This window comes from Pelecanus crispus, chromosome 3 (assembly GCF_030463565.1).
Source record: "Pelecanus crispus isolate bPelCri1 chromosome 3, bPelCri1.pri, whole genome shotgun sequence".
Taxonomy (NCBI): domain Eukaryota; kingdom Metazoa; phylum Chordata; class Aves; order Pelecaniformes; family Pelecanidae; genus Pelecanus; species Pelecanus crispus.
In genome coordinates, this window is record NC_134645.1 from 74,537,998 (window position 1) to 74,558,749 (window position 20,752).

At 36.2% G+C, this 20,752-nt stretch overlaps 1 protein-coding gene across 1 annotated transcript in view; it reads left to right on the forward strand.

Annotated features, from left to right (window-relative positions):
* The first annotated feature begins 2,300 nt into the window (after nucleotides 1-2,300).
* Nucleotides 2,301-20,752, forward strand: part of TBC1D32 (TBC1 domain family member 32) — a 95,667-nt gene continuing 77,215 nt past the window's right edge. The window contains exons 1-14 of the mRNA XM_075707715.1: nucleotides 2,301-2,455; nucleotides 6,001-6,162; nucleotides 9,049-9,226; nucleotides 9,869-9,940; nucleotides 10,303-10,428; nucleotides 11,336-11,414; nucleotides 11,569-11,669; nucleotides 11,757-11,818; nucleotides 12,318-12,462; nucleotides 13,198-13,257; nucleotides 14,703-14,802; nucleotides 15,078-15,219; nucleotides 16,616-16,704; nucleotides 16,956-17,098. Of these exons, the coding sequence (XP_075563830.1) occupies nucleotides 2,301-2,455; nucleotides 6,001-6,162; nucleotides 9,049-9,226; nucleotides 9,869-9,940; nucleotides 10,303-10,428; nucleotides 11,336-11,414; nucleotides 11,569-11,669; nucleotides 11,757-11,818; nucleotides 12,318-12,462; nucleotides 13,198-13,257; nucleotides 14,703-14,802; nucleotides 15,078-15,219; nucleotides 16,616-16,704; nucleotides 16,956-17,098 (1,614 nt within the window). The remainder of the gene's footprint in view (nucleotides 2,456-6,000; nucleotides 6,163-9,048; nucleotides 9,227-9,868; nucleotides 9,941-10,302; nucleotides 10,429-11,335; nucleotides 11,415-11,568; nucleotides 11,670-11,756; nucleotides 11,819-12,317; nucleotides 12,463-13,197; nucleotides 13,258-14,702; nucleotides 14,803-15,077; nucleotides 15,220-16,615; nucleotides 16,705-16,955; nucleotides 17,099-20,752) is intronic.

Consider the following 20,752-nt stretch of genomic DNA (forward strand, 5'->3'; position numbering starts at 1 on the left):
GCGAGGGCCGCGCACGGCCACGGGCTTCTCCACAGCAACCCGCGGCGGCTGGCGGGGCCCGGCCGGGCCCCCGGAGCCTGGCGCTGGGCGGAACCGGGGGTGCGGGGCGGCGGGGCCGGGCCGGGCCGGGCGGAGCGGCGGCTCGGAGACCTCTGGCTGGGGAGAGCGGGGCGGGCGGCTGCCGCAGCTGCGGTGCGCTAAAGCGATGCCCGGGCCCGCTGGCAAAGCCCCTCGGGGCGTGTAGCCATAGCGTGAGAGGAGGACCTGGTCAGGTTTAGCCTCTTCTCCCGACGCCTTTTAAAAAGGCAAGGTGCTTTCCTACATGGGTTGTCATTAGAAATCTGGTTACTGCCAAAAACCGATGCGCAGTTGAATGACGATGAAAATCGAGAGGGGGTAGGACTTCTCGCACTGCTGGTATTTCTGTTAACTGCTGTCGTTGTTTGGTTGCTAAAATTCCTGCTTTTTTGTTGTTGTTCAAAACCTTGCTGGAGCAAAGGCTTGCGTAAGGGTAAATGCTGCAGCAGGCCGCGTTCTGAACCATCCCGTGGGTCTGGGGCAGGCTGTGCGGTTGTGGGACAGCGCCGGGAAAACGCGTTTGAACTTGGAAAGACTGCACAAACTGGGCTTCTTATAGAATCGTGGGGTAAGGTTTTTTAGGGAGAAAACGATCATTGACATTTTGCCCGGAAACTGGGTGGGGGATATGTCTGCTGGGAAAAAAACCAATCCCAACCACCAATAAACCAAACACAACAAACCGCAAACCTTTACAAATTTATTTTAAGATTAAGTGTCTCTGTTAGTGGTTGCGTAAGACTTTTCAAAGCAGTGAGACTGCAATATTCTCATGATTTGTCTTTATGAATAATTTGAGTGGGGCTTTGCACTGGTTGTCAACCAGTATCCAGATACTCACACTTTTAAAAATTCCTAGTTACACCAAAATACTAAGTGAAGTTTTTTGCAGGGGATTAGGTTAGTAACCAATGTTAAGGTCAAAATATAAGAATTATGAGAGTGGTTTGTAGACACCTAAAAACGCATTGACTTTGATTAAATAACTTGAGACTAATTTGTAAGAAAGAGGACTGCAGGGAGTTAAGATTCATACAAGGGATTTGTGGTTTTTTGTGGTTTTTTTTTTTTTTGTTTTAATGCTATTTCTGGTAAGATAATTGAGTTAATGTTGAATTATCAAAGTAAAATGTTCAGCACCTGTGCTACTTACCACAGAGAACCACTAGCTCAAGGAACCATTACCTTTCATAAAGGGTAACTGCTCCAGCTGGTGCTATGTGGCTTTGATTTTTTTGTTGGTTAATAGTGTTTAAGTCTCAAGAAGTGGTTTATTATATTGTTTCTTCCCAGTGTGCATATTGTTTATTCATAGATGCTTAGAGAGTCTTTGAAGGACTTTTTTTTTTTTAATTAAAAAAAGTCAAAGGTCTCTAAATCATTCTTCCTCAAATATACTAGAAATATACAAGCTAGAACTGCCACTGGGAGTTGAAAGTATTCCTTGGCATATAAAGAAGTTTAAACCATGAATTTAGGTTAATTAATTAATCAAGACAGAAATGGAGCATTTGGGTTTTTTTGCAACCCTTGAAAATTAAGCTGATAAGACGCTGTCTTCTGGACTTGACAGATGTTTTTAGTTTCTTACTGCTGCTGCTCCTCCCATTTTTTCCCAGCAGCTGCAGGGTTAAATTGACAAGACTCTATCAGGTCACTGCAGTTGTTCACCACAGGGAAATTAAACAGTTCTGGTAATTCCACCTGGCCCTTGCAAAAGCTGCCAGCACCTTTGTTCATGGGCACGGCAGCAGCTCTGAGTAGAGAGGGATCCAAAAATCAGAACTGGGTAGTAATAGTGGATGAGGAGCAGCTGAGAGACTTGTAGAGGTTTCTCATCGAGATACAGTTATTACATCTGTAAAACCCCCTTTTTCTTAAATTATGGTGTAGTCTTGTGCCTATTTGATGGGCAAGTCCTCAGGCAACTACGAACAGGAATATTCAGGCTTTTCTTAATGCAATTTCTTGTTTAAGAATATTGTACTAAGATAACAGGAGATTTATTAAAACTGATTTGATTATTTTGTTTCCAGTTGGTCTGAAGATAAGCTTTATCAAATATTTCTTGTCTGTGATTGTGTCTTTTGATAGAAAATCTCATGTTGTTAATGGGGAAAAAAGCATAAATCCCTTAAATTGCCACTTTTCTTAGCATCTTGAGGAGGAGAAAAAAACCCCAAAATATGAGAGCTTGTAATTCTTATATTTGCTTTACATAGATGTCTCACTTCACAAGTGAAGATGAAGCTCTGTTACAGTCTATGCTTAAACAGTTGCTGCAGAGTGTGAAGGAAAAAATCACTGGAGCCCCATCGGCAGAATGTGCAGAAGAGATTCTCTTGCATTTGGAGGAAACAGATGAGAGTTTTCACAAGTAAAAATATTTTTGCTATTTCTAATGTTTTGAAGGAGGTGAAATGTGTTGAACTATATTATTCCTGGGAATGTTTACAATTTATATTGTTGTGTGAATGTGTATGTGTTTATATGTATATAGATATTCCCATCACTAATCAAGTCTCAAAAGATGCTAATTTAGAGAATAAAATTAATTTTGCCATTTTTCTTTTCTTTTTTCACTCTTGATAATATATTTTTACTGTAATAGTAATTGACGAGTCGTTTGTGAGAGAGAGAACTTACAAAACTACATAACTTAGTCAACTCTGATGCATGTGTGTGTGTAATGTACTAAATGCACATGCAAACAGAATCTAGAACAAAGCCTCACTGAAGGCTGCCAGACAGTATTTTTGACACCTGCTAGGCAATGTAATGTTTTTCAAAATAAGGTAAATTTTCAGAAGGCTAATTGGCTTCCATATTTGATTGTTCTGTCTGGCTTATATTACTGAACCCTTATTACTGAACCCTTATATATCTTATCAGGTAGTCATTCTTTTAATTTGTTTTTTGAATAAAGCAGAAATGTATTGCCATCACGCTTCTGTTAAATGAGACTTGACAGTGTAACCTCACTTACATACGATCTAGATTTCTGGAGCCCACACTCCTCTTTCCTTTCTATGGTATTCTAACTTGTTTATTTTTTACTACATGGGAGATTTTTAGTGTTCATTTATGAGAAGTCAAGAGAATATCAAGCTGAAATAACCTTGAAGACGTTTTAACAAGTACCAGCATTCTGTGACCTGACTTTTTCTGAGAAAGCTGGTTCCCTGCCAGTTTTTTCAGAAGTGGCGCTATCTACATTCTCTTAAATCTGTCTAGTTTTTAGCATTGCTTTGTCAGTGGCAGTTTATCTAAAGTTTCACTATAATTTTAAAACCTTCATGCTTTTGTATCTTCTGAAGATGCTAAATGCTTTAAAATGTATTTTAGCGCAATTTTAATTTGTATTACAAGTTGTATCAGGTAACACTTTTGTTGGCAGTCTTGCAAATTTTGAGCACCAGGTTACCGGGTGACAAGCATGAGACTAAAAAAGTTGGTTATGAACATATCAAAGTTGAAAATTACATGTAATTTTGAAAGAAAAACATTTTTATTTAAAGGAAGAGATATATAGTAAAAAAAAAAAACCCAAACAACCAGAAACCTATGAAATTGCTTCTGTCAATATTTCTTCTGAGGACTTATTAGGCGAATACCCAGGATGAGGGAGTAAAGTCTACAGCTGGTGGAAACAAGTCATACATAGCTTTCCCCTTTAGAACAGTGAAACCATGGTATCCATAACTCTTTCTGGAATGTTAAAAAATTGGTGATCCTAAAGATAACTTTCTTTCCATGAGAAAAGTTTTAACTTGCATTTAATGGAAAATCAAGTGGTGCTTTAAATGCAGAATGTGAGCATTACTCTGTGGTGCTGAAATATTTCTGGAGGTATTCTAGTCTTGTTCATGACCCATGGCAGTATAGGTTGGTTTTCATGGAAGGTCAGAGAGGTCATATGGCAATTTATTAGCAAGACCATTAAGAAGCTTTCTCCTTGATCCTTACCCCACCCATCCAGACTGCAAGCTCCTTTATTAGTAGTGTGTGCTTTTGCATTTTCCAATACGCTAGTTCAGCTCAGCGTTTTGATCAGCACTGCTTCTGCCTCATGGTTATTTTGCCTCAGTAATTTTATCAGATTTTGAGGCCTTACTTTATCCTTTGTACCACTTTGATGTAGAAAAGACAGAAACACAGAATCCTCAGAAGGCTAATAAAAAGGAAAATTGAATCATGTTCAAAATTTATGTCCAGTAGTAGAAATCAGGATTTTTAACTATATATGTAGCATGTTTTCTGTTGTATTTTTCCTTAAAGTCCTAGAGTTTTTTAACACTTCCCCCGCTCCCCCTCGGTGCTTCCTTTGTAAGCCCAACCAGATCAGTCTGACTTGATTCTGCATGTGAAGAAGTAGTTCTATCATTGCTGAAACACTTATTTGTTGCAAAACATTTTTAAGGTGGAAGAATGATGCAGAAGATCAAGGCTAGGACATCAAGCAGATGTAAACTTAGTGGCATGAATAATGATGTGATTGCTGTGTATTTCAGGGCAAAGCAGTCACTGCAAAAATGTATACCCTGGAAATGTTACTGTCATAAAACAAATGGGAGAAGTTTTATGAAAGCTTTCATTCAGTGGAGAGTCGTGTGCAATTTCATTATTGCAGAAGTAAAAAGCCAGCCTTGAAGACAAATGAAAATGCAAATAAACATGTTTGCATCTTTTTTGAGATGTATTTCTGTTACTTTCATTGAGAACAAAAGTGATGTAGGAATGGAAATAAGTGGGAAATAAAAAAAACCAGAACTGTTCTAACTGATGGAACTTGAGGTAGGCAGTCCAGTGAGGAAGTATGTATTGTGACACAAGACACAATTTTCTGTGCTTATATTTTTTAATGTATCTTGAATGTAGTCTGATTTTTTTTTTTTTTTTTAAATATCCAAGAAAGGCAAAAGCAGCTGCCTGTTGTAACAGTTGCTTTTATTTACATTTGCATTTTATAGCTTTGGACTCTGTACCTACATGGTGAACTGACTTTTTTATTTGAATTTTTCTCACTCTGTATTTATCCAAATCAACACAAAGTACTTGCACATCTGCATTTGATATAATGATGCATCTACTGTTTATGTGTGGTAACTGTTTTGTGTGTTTCTGTTTGCCTTGTCCTTTATACAAATCGGAAGACTAACCAAAAAAAACCCCATTTATATATGCTGACCACTACTTTTTAACAATTTCTCTAGCTAATAGAGTCTGAGGACCCAGCAAGAGTCTTCCATTTGAAAATCCCTCTCTGATTATTCATATTATTGTTTGAACAAATTTCTGTATCTAATAATAAGAGTGCAAAGTGCCAATTTCCTTACATTTAACATGTACATGTAATCACAGACAGCTAGTTTGTCAGTTTGGCTGAGATCATCTGCATACTGTCATGATGCACAGACTTTCATAAGCCTTAGATGTGCTCATATGCTAGAATTTATGAATTGTGTTTTCTGTGTTTCTTCTCATTTTGTATGTATACTGCATAAATATTAATACTAGGTGGATATACTGTAAGACAGAGCTATATTCAGGATGCTCCAAATAGTGTTTCTTTTGGAATTTTAAATTTGAGCTTTCTTGATATTCTATGATTTTTCTGTACAAAACCTTAACCTATTGTCTGAGTAGATTTTTACATTTAGAAGAAGTACAAAAGGTAATTAGAAACTATTTGGTATTGTTTCTTCTAGGAATACACTGATAATGACCATATTGAAGAAAATCGAACTTTATTGTGGTTTTTTTTACACTCTTGAATTTTGTTTCTCTGCAAGTCATAAACCCTTACCTTAAAGTAACAGGTCTGCTGGGAGAGAAGATAGGGAATGTTAATATAATGTTGAAAATGTTTGATGGTGAGCTCAAGGAAATCTCTTACATTTTAATTCTGTATATTTGTTGCAGCTATGAGTTTGTGAAATACCTTAGGCAATATATAAATAATACTGTGGGATCTGTGATTGAAGAAGAAACAGAAAAATGTACTTCTGCTCAAAATCAGGGTGAAGTATCTGGCTATGACACGCTTGTCCAACATGTAACTAAGAAGACCCGTGAATCGAAAGAGTGAGTGTATACATGTAATTCACATTTTTGTTTCTTCTTGGTCTTTGTCTTCCTCTCTCCTTTCCAGAACTTGTTTTGAAAAAATAAATTCTGGACCAATGGGTATCAAAAGTGATTCTTTGCTTTCAAAAATCAGTGCTAAGCAATTCAGACATTTCCACCCTACATTGCAATTTATCATGCTTTGTCTCACTCCAGAATTAAGATTATGAACTATTGCATAAAAAGATTGGTAGCAAATCTATAAAGTCTTTGAGGTATCTAGCACTGGAGTTGGGCACAGGTAAGATTTGAGAGAAGAATTGCTACTTCATAGTATTTCACTAGCTGCAAATTAAATTCAGTTGTGATATGCAAATTGGCCTAAAGGAAAAATTGGTTTTATCAGGTATTAAAGTTTGATAATTTCCTTATATCTAAGTGAGGAGTCTGCATGACAATGTTGTTTTCTAAAAAAACAAAACAAAACAAACCCAAACCCCCCCCCATAAATTAGAATACATGTATATTTTTTTTGAGATTGCTTCCTTGGGATCTAGCTAGGTGTCCTGTGAGAGTAGTATGTTTAGTCAGATCTGCTTTCATTGACTAGTTTAAATATTGAAGTTTGAGCTATCTTGCTTTGTATTTTAGTGTACATACAGAGGTAATTCTGCAGTGCTGTCTGTGTAATTTAGAATTGGTATGTGGACCGACTGTCCGAGATATCCAAGATTTTTTGACTCGGACTATCAGATGGCCAGAAATCAGTAGGTGTGCAAAACCACATATCAGTGTATTACAGGGTCTATGGTCCAGATTAATTGGCTTTGAACACCAAAATATTTAGTAAAGAAGCCTTAAATAGAAAAACCTCTGTGAGTACCAGTTAAATTCTTTTCGTAGTCATCTCTTCCCTACTAATTTTATTTGCCTTCCTATGGACATTAAAATACCTTTTCCTTGGAATACAGAGGCTGGTAGCTCTCTTACTGAATTGTCATGCTTTGGATTTTGAATTTGCATAGGCAGATAATTGCCGTGATTCTTTAAAGCAGTGGTCAGTAGTACTTACAAAATGGATTTTAGTATGCACAGCTGTTACTTCCAGAAAATATGTAAAACTTCAAAAGTGTAGTCTATGCATCACATTGTTTTTGGAATTCCTGTACAAAATCTAACTACATCATAATGCTTAAAGCAGTTCTAAAAATTGTTTCTCTAATTAAAACAGTATACTTCTGTCATCATAGTGAATCAGGTCCTTACCTCTCTATTTTTAATTGTCACAGAGAGCCATGATGAGGCTTTACTGAGGTAGAACCATTACAATCTGAAAACAATGAAATTAAAGTGAGCACCTGAAATGGTGGATGTTGAAAGATGAAATAACAACCAACCAACCCCCAACTATTTTAGCATCAGTGGTCATTTTGATGTGTTGCAGAGGAACGAAAAAAAAAGACAATTTTTGACTCTCATATATTTTAGCCACTAAAATGGTTTTATATGCTACTTCAGCTGAACATTCCCCCCCCCCCCCCGCCCCCCGCCCCATTTTTACTGCACAATCTTAACTTCATCTCCATCTTTCCTTTTAGTGGAACTAGTGTTTTACCGTGATGTCTATTGTTTACTGCGTGTCCTCAGTAAGAAAGGAATTAAAAAATAGTGTATGTTTCTGTTCTAGAAGATTTTATTTTCTGTTTGTTTTTAGGAGGTTTCTTACCTAGAAGTACACAGAAATATGTTTTATGAACCATGCTTTTATAGGGTCCTTGTTACCTGTCTACAAGCATTCTGAACTCTGATCAAGCATTGTTGGGTCTCACTGTGATGGTCTTGATATCATTTCAGGATCATTCAAGGTTCTAGTTTTGTTCATTGCAATTACTCTTTTTCTGTGGTAGGTAGTATGCTTAAAGGTATTTATGGAGAAAAATGTATTAAGGGATTTAACACTTTAGTGATACATTCTGTATTTTCATAGTATGGTCATTTATGTTAGAAAGCAGTTCTTAACTACACTTGGCTTTTATTTTCACATAGAAAATAGATATTAGGATGACTGTTTTTCAGATTATGCTGTTTGTGTATTTTTGTTTCAAGGATCAGGACCTTAGGGTTCTTGTGCTCATTAAAGTTGGTAGAAGAAGCTCCAATGAACTAAATATGTCTGTATCTTATATTTTTAATTTGAGAGGTAGGAGGATATTAAAGCACGATGTGGTAATTTATGTCTTTGGAGACTGTAAAATAAGTAATAGTAGCCTTAAAGTAAAAAATAATTTGAAATAAAATATCAACTTTTTACAATAGCATGTTTTTCTGAACCAGCTTTTATTTTGAATTGCTTCCTTGTGGATATTATTATTCAATTTATGTAACTTAGAAAAACCCTGGTCTTGTAGAAGGAAAATTACTTTGTGTGCATGACCTATACTCAAGATCCTGAATCAGGATGATGTGTTCTCTTCTATTGGTTCTGCTCGAGGCTTATAGCAGAAGAAAAATTGCATGTTGAACTTGAAGAAACATAAACAGTAACAAGGATGAGAACTGGCCTGTTTTCTCAGGGTCAGATTCTCCCTTCTGGTGGATCCACATCGTTCTTTCTTAACAACCTCCCAGAACATGATTATGGTAGTGGTATTTCACTGAATGGTTTTAGAAGGGCAAAAAAGAATTTTAGTATAATTTAAAAATATAGTTATCTGAAACATTTAAGGAACAAACATGTTTTGTTGCTCATTTTGAATTTGCATTTGTTTTTCATTCATTTCTGTAAATTCAGTGAGTTCAGGTCTAAGTAGCATTATGCCATATTCAGTTATTCACGATTTAGTGGGTTTTTTTAAATTAGTGGTTTTTATGCTCTTTAATATTGAAATCATCTTTACTTTGAAGATACAGGGAAATGATGCACGCCTTGAAGAATGTCATGATGGTTGTGGTAGAATCTTTGATTAACAAGTTTGAAGAAGATCGGATACGTAATAAGGAGCTGGATAGTAAAACAAAGAAAGAACGTCAGAGTGGCTATTATACAGACAACTGTTCTGACAGTGACTCCTCGTTGAACCAAGTACAGTGTGTTTTCTCTCTGTGTTAAGCATGGTACTGCAAAATGGTTAACCTTCTGGCAGTGGCGATTGAGAAGCAGCCCTAGAAAAACATTCATCCTTCCTATCTTTGATATATCCTAAACTGAATTAATTATCTTTCCTTCACTCTGAAGTACTAAGCTTACACTAGCTGTCTAACTTTTAGGCAGCATATGCTAGACGAGATGAATATGATGCCCATATGCTCTAAAGTACCTATGCAAGTACTGCATAGAAAAAGATAAAATAATGGTAAAAGCAATACATCATCTAACTTACTGTGATTTTACTTTTGGAGCCAAGTAATGTGCAGTTCATTTCCAGACTACTGCACTATGCTATATTACTTACGGAATGAATTCTTATAAGGGATTTTATGAAGATACAGGAAAGTTTTAAGTAAAGCGAAGCAAAATATATAATGAGAATTTTGTTGCTGTAAATTCAGCTTTGGGTAGACAGCAGAAAACATTTACAATGTTGACTTTAATGTTAAATTAGTATAAATGTTGAAGTCCTAATTATTAAAAGTAAGTTAGATATCAGAAAGACTGATGATTTTAATCTTCTGCTGTTCAGTTTAATAAAATATTCTAATGATCATTTTATAATGTGTATTACAGAGTTATACGTTCATGAGTCAAGAACAGTTGCAGCTGCTTGTAGAAAGGCTTGACCCTATTCAGCCTAAGGAAGTAAGTTTGAAAGAAGTAGTAAAATGTTAATACAAATGCGTATTTATGGCATATTGGAAAACAGACTCTATGTACATAAGAGTTCATATGTGCCTCAGTGGAATCTTGTCTTTGTTGGTTCATATATCTTGGCTTCAGTGCAGCTTGGAGAAACATCATTTTGAGAGTGCTGTCTCAGTAAGATTTGTTTGGGATTGTCTGGCAGTTGAAAACGGCATGGTAGATGGGAACTGGTGTAAACAGTTCTTATCAGTTCTACAGCGAGGTCCTGTTCCTTCCTTCCTCCAAATTATATTGTAAATTACGTATTTGAGAAGTTGCTGTGAACGGATTTGTGGTGTTCATCTTTTTGACTATTTCAGGTTCGCCAAGAAGCATTGCAGACACTGTGCTTTGCCCCTCCCTCTGATATACTGAACTCTGAGAGCTGGCCAAATCTGCGTAAGCATCTAACGATGTCTCTGTCAGATCCTGATGCAACATTCAGTGTAAGCTAATGTTCTGTATTTAGTTATCAGATATGTAGCCTTAGTAAAGAGTACTGAAGAGGAATAAGAAGTTACATATGTATTATGAGTAGTCCAGCAGTGTCCCAAGACATTTTATTATTTGTGTATGTATCAGATAAACTTTTTGATGTAAAAGAACTATATGATTCCAGTACATCTTGATTTAAAGGATTACAACAGGGTTTCAATAGGATTTTTAGAGACTGGAGTACTCATTTACATATCTTTTAATGGGAATTAAGAGGTTTGAATGTCTTTTAGCAAACAGATGTAAAAAAAAAATTGACAAAACTCTTCTGTAAAACATGGTATGTTACTATTTCCTATTTAAGTCAAGTATATGCTTCATGATGATGAGAAAATGATAGTAGTAATATTACACAGGCACTGATGAGGAAAAGCTGCTTAAACTGCTTTTATATTATTTGTTATGCCAATTAAGCCTTTTTTTCTTTTTCTTTGAATTTTAAAGTGATTATCAAATAAATATGAAAGTTGCCCCAGCTGCTGTCATGTATTTATTTCTCTTTCAGCTCAGAAGGTCTACAGTTCCGCTTGAAACACTGCTAGTTACAAGTCATTGGTACATTTAATAACATAAAAATGTTAAGTGGAAAAGCACAGTAATATTCCCTGATCTCCTTCTTTGTATCTCCATGAGACTTTGCATTGGTGCTGTCAGTTAAAGTATTCAAGTAAAATTTCCTTTGGACTGCAGGTTTCTGTGATCTCAAACTGTATATTTTTATAAAATATGCTTCACATCTGTAGAGATATCCAAGCAATATGTAATATTAAGAATAATGCCACTGCATATTGATTATTGTGCAGTAATAATACACAGTTACATGACTATTTAATACATTGCTTACTTTTTCTCTCTCAGGAGAAAATTCTTAGATTCTATGCAAAAACCTTTTGTTCTTCTCCATTTAATATGACAAGAGAAGTCTATACAAGTTTGGGTATGTGCATTTAAGTACTTAAATTAAGACTTTGTGAGTTATGTACTTCCTGAAAATCAGTTAACTCTTATAATGAAGCTGTATAATAAGTCTGTTTTGCCACTATTGTCATGGAGGTGAGGGTTTCTTTTTTTTTTTTCCCCTTCTTTTTTAGCAAGACACTTGGAGTTGTACTTTCTTTCTGGAGAATATTCTCTTCGTATTTCAGCTGGCCTGGATGTATCTAACACAGATATAAATCATTTACTTAAAAAGGTATAACTGAACTTTCCATACTTTCTTTTGTCATTACTGAAGCATCATGCATTATTTATTTTTTAATTTTAATAATTATGTTTTCAGGTCCGCCTTTTAAATGAGTACCAAAAGGAAGCTCCCTCTTCCTGGATTCGTCATCCAGAAAAGTATGTCACCTTCAAAAACCTGTCACTGTTTCTTAATTTAATGATTTTTGACATATAATTAGATGCATGTAATTTTAGCAAAAGGTTGATTACAGGATGCACAGATGACTGGTCAGTGATAAGGCGGGGGAATATAAATAGAGGCTGGGAAAAGTGGAATATGGAAGTTGTATAGGAGTAGTCATAGGTCATATTAAGCTGCTTAGTTAACTTTTGAAGTGTTCTAAGTGCTTTTTAACAAAAATCATTTTGATGTTTTACAAAGTAACAAGTGTAATCAAATATGTAATCATGTTGGAGAAAACACACATATGTTGTTATTAGTTCTATTCATGGTAATACAAAGAATATCCTTACAGGATCAAGTTAAAGATAATGTTGTTGATATTTATGATTTACCTGAACAATGAGGTTTTACCAGAAATTTGTTCCTGAGCATTATTGGTGGATTTAACAGACTCTTGTTTTCTGTTCATTTTTTTACTATTTGTGTCATAAGGTACATGGAAGAAGTAGTGGAGAGTACCTTGTCACTTTTGTCAGTAAAACATGAGCCTAATCATCCTGCCTCTCCAGATTTTTTGAGTCCAATCTACTTCTTGGCTCTGCTAGATATCAAAGCAATATGGTTTAAAAAGTGGACGGTAAGCAAAAAAACCCCACCCCAACAACACATAACTTGTTCATGTCTGACATGTATTTTGAAAAGTTTGATTTATGACTATTATTATCGCAGACCTATTGAGACCTGATAACAACCTATAACGAATACTGCAATTAAGGAAGTCTGGGGGTTTTTTAGGCATTTATGTCCTTTGCCCTTTAACACTACTCTCCCCCTCCATTTCTACTCAGTTACTAGTTTTCGTAAAATTTCTGAGAACTTACTGCGCTTTGGGACTTCAGTCCCTTTGTGGTAATTGACTGACAGCCAGCAAATGATGCAAATATTTTTCTGGAAGAACCAGTGAGCATGAAAGTACAGTTATATGTATGATATGCTGCACACAACTTGCTAACCTCCAGTGGACATTAGAGCTTTTTGCAGCCTACCATGTATAAACTTATAATTTAGGATTTACATGGCAATGTCAAAACAGGTAGTCTAACATTTCAGTGTCGTTATTGTTTATTTCTGTTTATTGCATGTTCTGCTACACGTTCTTCTAATGACATCATTTTTTTTATCTTAAATGTACTGCAAACAAAAGGCTCGGTTGCCTATAATACTGGTTTACACAAACTGGAGTTCAATACATTGAATATGTACTGTGCACAGGATCCCTAATAGAACAGAATTGGAGATGATTTCTACTTTTTAATTAAAAAATAAAACTTAGATGTTTGAAGTTGACATTAGTTCTTCTTTGTCATTTTAGCATGCGTATTACAGCAGAACAGTGGTACTTAGGCTTTTGGAAAAGAAATATAAATCTTTGGTAAGTATTTCCCAAGGCAAATTTACTTGGAACTTGTTCTTCATTTGCACATTGTGGTTTGAGCATATTTTTTTCCTTTTTTCCATTTTGTCAGAGCTGTTCCTTGTTGTTTAGCTGGATGAGCATTTTTGATTTTTTTTTTTCCAATTTCTCTTTGCTTAAATGAATCATTGTTAAATGCAAAGGCGGGTATGTGACCAGCTTTGAGTAAGGGGAAATTTGGGTGTTTTATAGCAGGTAGTTAACTAGGATTATTTTGTATTAATTCCGTATGTTGCATTCATATTGAGAATTATTTCTGACAATGTAAAAATAGCAAATGGTGCATGAAAAAATACTATAAAAACTCTATGCTGAATTTGGATATTTGATGGAAAGAGACAAACAAACCACCATTGTGTTCTTTAAGTTGTGATAGGAAGCATTAAGGATTCAAAGTGTCAGCAAAATAAACCACACTGGGGAAAGTATCGTTAGTAATGTAGGTGTTAATCCTCTCACATATTCTGTATGGGCAGATCTCTTCACTGGGATGGAAGTTTCATTGTTTTCAGTAAGATGAATATAGATGTCAGACCCATTCACATAGACAGGACTCTGGCTTTGTTTTGTAAAATCTTGTAATACAAATGAAATAGAATGTAGAATAGATGTGACTGGTGAAACCTAAAGATGGGAGATGAGGATACAGGCAACTATAAAAGATGTTTGTCTTGTTTATCTGTATGCATAGAATAAAGCGTGTTCCATGCAAGAAAAAGTTTATGATAGGAAGTCTGTGAGCAGGGTAGTCTAATCTAATTTATAAGCATAGAGTAAACATCCGATTAAATATTTTTTTTATTACATATATCTCTCTATTTTACTTACACTTGTGAATCAATGTTAGCACCTGCACACTGTAATAAATCTAAATGTACTTCTTTGTTCATATGAACAATATTTGTGATTCATTTCTAAATCCATGCTGATAATTTTTAAACATTTATATACATTGATTAGGTGATAATGCTATGATAATGATACAGCACTTCTGCAAAGAACAGTAGTAGCACTGACAGCACCCAACAACCAAACTTACAGTTCAAGACAAAGGTTTTCACGTGTGGAAAATGAAAATCTTCCATAGTAATGACAATATGGCAATCACAGATTGACATTAACTTCTCAAAATACTTGCATGTTCTCTGTACTCTTTTTCATAGATTGTCTTAATGCTTATAGAGCTGGTAGTGTGGTAAGGTAATAATAATGGCAATGTGTTTTAATAGCCCTGTAAAATTTTGCCTCCTGTTGGTTAACCCATCCAAAGGACTGAAACATGAGGTAATTGCAGTGAAGTGAATATTTAGGTCCTTGTGTTAAAAGACAGTACTTGGATACAACAGAGAATTACTTTATTGTAAAATACAAGGTATTTTATTATTTTGTGCTTTTTTCCACAGGTTATTGCAGCTGTCCAGCAATGTCTTGATTATTTTGAATTTTGCAAGGCAGCAGTTAATAAAAATTCCAGAGTCAATGACTTCTCCCAGCAGCATTGTAGTGAGTATCTTCGCATGTCTTGCATCATGTGCATATACATCCGTATTCTCTAGGTCTTTCAGCATGCTACCTCAAGAGGAAGATATTCTATCTGTTCTTTTTTTTCCCAAAATATTGTATGTGTGTCTTTTGAGAAAACACTAATAGCAGTGGTTAGTTACTTAAGCTGGCTGTCTTTATATACAAAATGATCTACATACATTGCAGGTAGTAGCTAGGTACTGTAGAGTAAACTAAAAGAGTCAAGTTCTAATTTTTTGGTTTTATTGTTAAAGGTGATAAGCAGAACTTTTCTTACACTGGACCTGAATTGCAGTACATCTATTTTGTTCATTCGCTATGCCTTTTAGGAAGATTGTTGATTTATAAGCAAGGCCGAAATCTCTTTCCAGTACAGCTGAAAAATAAAAAAGGTAAGTGGAGGGCTGAGGAAAATGAAACCTGTTGAGCAACACTTTATCCATACTTGATGTATGTTTCCACTGCAATATTGTGGACATTACAGGACAATACTCTGTTCAGCAATTCTGTGCCTGGAAACCTTTCTTAAAAGATGGTATAGGTAATTTTGAGCATCAACACAGTTTTTTAATCTTTGATGGATGTGGTTGAATAGATCACTTTTATCCTTATGTTTAGTACATTAATTTCATGTTGAAGGAGAGTTGGATAAGTGTGTAAATGATTCAGTCTTTCTAGGCATGAGTAATACCTTTTGTCAAACCAATTGATATAATTGGTTGGAAGAGAGACATCCAGGGACAAAAACTGTTTTTCAGGTGTGAAACAAAATCAGTATTTCAAGCTAATTGCAAGTTGAAAACAATTGCTCTGAGATTAACCTATTAATAGAATTAATGTAAACCAGGTAGAGGAAAAGGTACCTGTGGAACAGAGCTGTTAATAAGGACAGAAGATACGAGATGGAAAAGCCCTTGGACATCCAGAGAAATCAGCATATGGAGATACATTGTGCAGGGTTGGCAAATGCAAGTGTGTGAGAACAATTGTAGCATTCCATTACATTAATAACTTTATTAATTCAGCGTAGAATTCAAACCATTACTGGATACTAATTCTGAGACTTGTCTTTTGAAGGTATTTTGTCCCTCTGGTTTGAGGATCAGGACTTAAAATATCCAATGCAGAGCAGTTGTGAGGAAGAAACACCTACTAATTGAGTGCTTTTGTCGTTCATGGATTATCTGTATAGCAACATTCAAGCAGTGATCCATTGGTGATGGTTGCTTTTTCCTCTTCCCTACAAAAGTAACGATCCCACCATCTGTCTTCTTAATAGTGTCCTTCTCAGCTTCATGGATAGCAACTCTTTCCCCACAAATTGTCTGATTTATTAACATAATTACATTAAACTTGGAGCAATAGCTTCCAACCTGCATTTAGCTACATGTTTGTTACTTTGTTTCAGACCTGAGGAAGAGTTGTCTGACAGCTTGTCTCTTTTCCAGTTGTTTCACTTAATCTAATAGCAAGGTAATGCTTTTTCCTACAGCTGTGTATATTCAGCTTTCTCAAACTTTGTCTGCCATTTGTTTCAATTGAAGACACAGTAAAATTGCTATTGGCTAAATTGGGAGCAAGATCAAGCCTTATAAGTTGATCATGAAATACCTTGGTAGAGTCCCAGGGACGTGTATGTCCTTTGCTTTATCAGTTGTACGTATGTTGATTTCCTCAATAAAGCAAAACATCGTTCACATATATTTACAAAATCCATTTCATTTGTAAAATTAAAGTTGCACTTTAATTTGCAGAGTAATTTCCTCTTTTTTTTTTTTTTTTTAATAGATAGTGTATCCATAACCGATCTGTTGGTATTATTTACTCAGCTTATTTATTACTCTCCAAGTTACCCAAAGGCAGCTTTGGCAGCGCATACAGGTAAATGTTTGTTTTTAATATATGCTAATATATGTAGTTATAATAAGGCATCTGGTAACTTTCGCAATTTTTAATTTGGGTCTGTAATTTGTGCAGATTTTTCTCTTCCCTTCCTCCCTTACCTTTTCTTCTTCCCTCTAACTGTGTTAAATCAGTGCCTAACAAAATTAGAATTCAGAAGCATCTACATAAGCCATGTAGGTATGTTTGTGTAAGATAAAATATAAACAAATACTTCTTGTGTTCACCAGACAATTATTCTCCAGCAAGTCTTGTTATGGAGATTCTGCAAGTTTTTTGCGATCAAACAGAATGTGCTGCTGAATGTTTATATACGGATGCAGTGATAGATGCCCTACTTCATCCTGTTCAAAGTTTACTGAGTGGCACAGAGGTTTGTAGTAATCTTCCAAATATTTTTGAATCTATAGAATATATTCATTCTGTATTTTCTATGTAGAAGATTCGTTTAGTCTCCTAGTAACTGCTGTAGTATTTTCTATATTAGCTATAATAGTATGCTCTAAATAGCATAGGCTGTCATTGTGATTGGTCTGACAAACTTGGTTTTCTTGAAATCTTGTGAATAGTAGCAAAAATTGTGCTGTAGTGAGACCATTCCCTTGGGAAAATCGTATCGCTTAATTTTTTTTTTCTTCCAACATTTTTGTGTGTCTTTTGGATATTTCTTGGATGCTTATTTGCTCTACCTGCTATTTAAAAGGCAACCTGCTTTTATTACTTTTTAAATTCAGCTGGCAGCTTGAAGTTAAGTGTTCTCAATAATCAGTATAGGTAAAATACGTAATTCTTCATGGAAAATTATTATTTTCTGAATTGGTAAAAGGAGTTTGTTTTTTGTTTGTATGGGTTTTTTTTTTTTTAATCATTTCTATAAGAACTGTAAAAATCTTGGGAAATACTATCTACCTCTAGGTACTTGAAGGTCTAGTTATGGTTTCAGCTTGCCCTATTGTTTTTGTTTTGACTGAGATGATTTAATTGATCTAGGTGACTCTAAGTCTCAAGACAGAGAGGCTGAGGGTCTGAAATGCCCATGGAGGAGCCTGAGCTGTCTTACATAAAGAGACTTTGAGAAAAATTAATGGCTGAGAAGTTTTGAATTTACTTCCTGAGACTCATGCTTGCAAAGACAGTCTGGGTTCCTAACTTAAATACGTCATCTAGGTTCTGAAAGTTGAATTTTGTCGGTACCCTTCTGATTATTTTTTCAGTGCGTTTGTTTACTTTTCAGAAAAGTCTCTTCATATTAATTCCTGAAAATATTTTTACCCATACAGAAATATTCCCAAGCTATTTCAAAAGTGTAAACAGTCGGTTTCCGAGTAAATATTTTAAAGTATGTATTTCTGTAATGCTTAAAACCATAGTCCTGAAAAAACTTGATCATGTCAATAATTTAGCTCTTCTGTGGGTATCTGTAATGCAGTAGCATTACTTATACGTTTTATTATAAGGCTACCTATGGATGCTTTTGCAAGATTAAAACTTTAAGTTGTCTTGTTTTTACTGTACATCACACAAATTTAGTGCAAATTTTTTCAAATACAAAACATGACTGAGCCTGCATATGCTTTGAACACTGACAGTCAAACTTAAAAACAGTACTAAGGCAATACTTCATTGATTTGTTGTGATGGATGCCTGTGTAATCCCCCAGGCAATCTCTATGGTCACATGATATTCTAAGGCATATACAACTGTCTCTCTTCTTTATTATACATTAGTAGTTAAACGTTGAGATAATTCCTTTAACAGTTCTTCCTTTTTTTTTTTTTGTTTCTGCTGTGCTCAGCTGTCTGTCATAGGTAGCTGAACTCTTAACAAATTGTAAGCCCTCCTGTGACTTAGTAACTGGTCTGTTTAAAAAAATAGGTCATGTTCAGGAGTACTTAATATACAGTAGCTTTAGTAGGTTGGTTATGTGTTGTGAATGTGGAATATGTCATATTTGTTCTAACGAAGGTACAAATTGTTTTGTATTGCATCTGGCAAACCAATAGCTAGAAAAGGTAGACCAAGTCAGAGCGACCCTCTTCCCCTTTTACAAGAATTTGAACTGGTTTTTCTTCCCAACCAAACCATTGGCACTTCATAGAAACCCAGGAATCCTAATGCTGGATGCTAATACTGGACCATGCCTATGTCAAAAGGAAGGCTACGGCCACGCATGCATCTTTCTTCAGCTGGTGCTGTGGGGTGGGTAGTGCTGGAGCTGCATATGGAGCTCCTTGGTTGTACAGTGGGCCTAATGAGCAAACACAATGCTGTTGTTTTACATTTGAGCTCTGAATTCACTCAGATAAGTACAAGCCTTATTTGCCTTTTAAGCAGAGTAGTATTGTGTATCTGTAGTGGAGGGAAGGACAAACTTGGTGGCTATAGGTAGGAGTTGTCAGAAGGATCAGCTTGTGGGCAGCAGTATTGACCTTTTGGGCTCTGTAGCCTCTGCGTTGCTGCTGAAGCACAGCTGGTGCAGAACATTGCATTCGCATTTTAAATAAAGTACCATGTTTTGGGGTTTTTTTTTTTGGTGTTGCACAGGGAAAGCAAAATAATAACACTCTTGAAGAAACAGTGACAGCAGTGTGTTCCTTTCTTAGAATCCTGAACCGTGATACATAGTAACCTAAAAATAAAAGGTCAGGGAGGTTTTTAACCCTCTGTATCATTGAAAATTGTAACTAATAAACCGAAGTCAAAATGGTATATTTCTCTTGGGTTACTTTGACCACCTGTGTTAATAGTAAATTCCTTAAATTTTAAAGTAGGAAGACTATTTTTCCCCTGTGCACTATATAAAATATAGAGCTACCTGTAAGAGAAGCAGCAGGAGCTGGACTGCATAGCATTTTAAAAAATAATTTCTCTTGTGAGTACAGCTGTCCTTGATGAATAACAGAAGAGTGGAAAAGATTTAAGCAGTGGATTCAGCTTCAGGAGAGTGGTGCTTTATTCCCCATTCTGACATACCAGATATTTAACAAGTGTTACTGGGAACAGTAATCTCCCCTAGCTCATCTCGCTGTTGACTCTGCTCTGTTGTCCTGGGTGTGGGTAGGGGGAAGCTGCCAAAGAGGACTTCTCACTTTGAAAACTGTCCTTCTTTGTGAGTACATTTGTGTATAAGTCCTAGGAATTTGGAGTGTTTCTCAGTCCCTGGATGAGAAGGTATGTTCTGATTATCTTATGACCAAATAAATTATTGAGGCATATGGACAGGAACAGAGTTTTGCTGAGTACCTTTAGGACACTGCGTAAGTATTCTGGAATTACAGCTGCTGTTTACTGTCAGATCCTCTGCACATCTCCCCATTATTTCCCCTCCCCTGGGCTTGGTAGCCTGGGCTCAGGGCCAGCATAGGTAATAGTGTGGGTGTCCAGCCTTGAAGAGAGCTGTTTGAGAAAGCTCTGCTAGGAAGCCTCAGCAGAGATCCCCCAGTGATGACTCTGCTAATAAACCTTGGTGTGGACTCGCTCCACCTTGCACTCAGGAGTGTTGTTTAAGCTGAGATTCTTGTCCTCATTTCCTGCCTGTACTATGTTGTAGCTGCCTGGAAGCCTAATGTCCCATTGATCTGAACCCTGCCCCACAGACATCACTTCTTTGCTTGCTTTACCTCATACCTGCTTTGTCACTATAGATCTGGTTCCCTGGTAATCATTGGGCTGTGTCTGACTCTGTTTACTCTGTCTGGAGCTGACCCTGACTCACTGACTCGGCTTTCTGGCTTAACCTTGGACCTCCCTCATCACTGTGGAGGGGATCTGGGCTGTTGGGTGAACCTAGTTGCTATCACTGGACTTTGTCTGCTCACCTTGCTTGGGTATAGTGGGATTGCCTGCTCATCCGATGGCAAGCCACTGCCTCTGCCTGCCTTGTTATCACACTCAGTTCCTGGCTTTTTGTCCCTTGCAGACTATCCTGACCTTGCTGCTCCCTGATGGGTTCTTCATGGAGCACCCATGTTCTGCTTGTGTCACAGATGGAGGGAGTGATGCACTTCACTCGTAAGAGAGAGAAGCA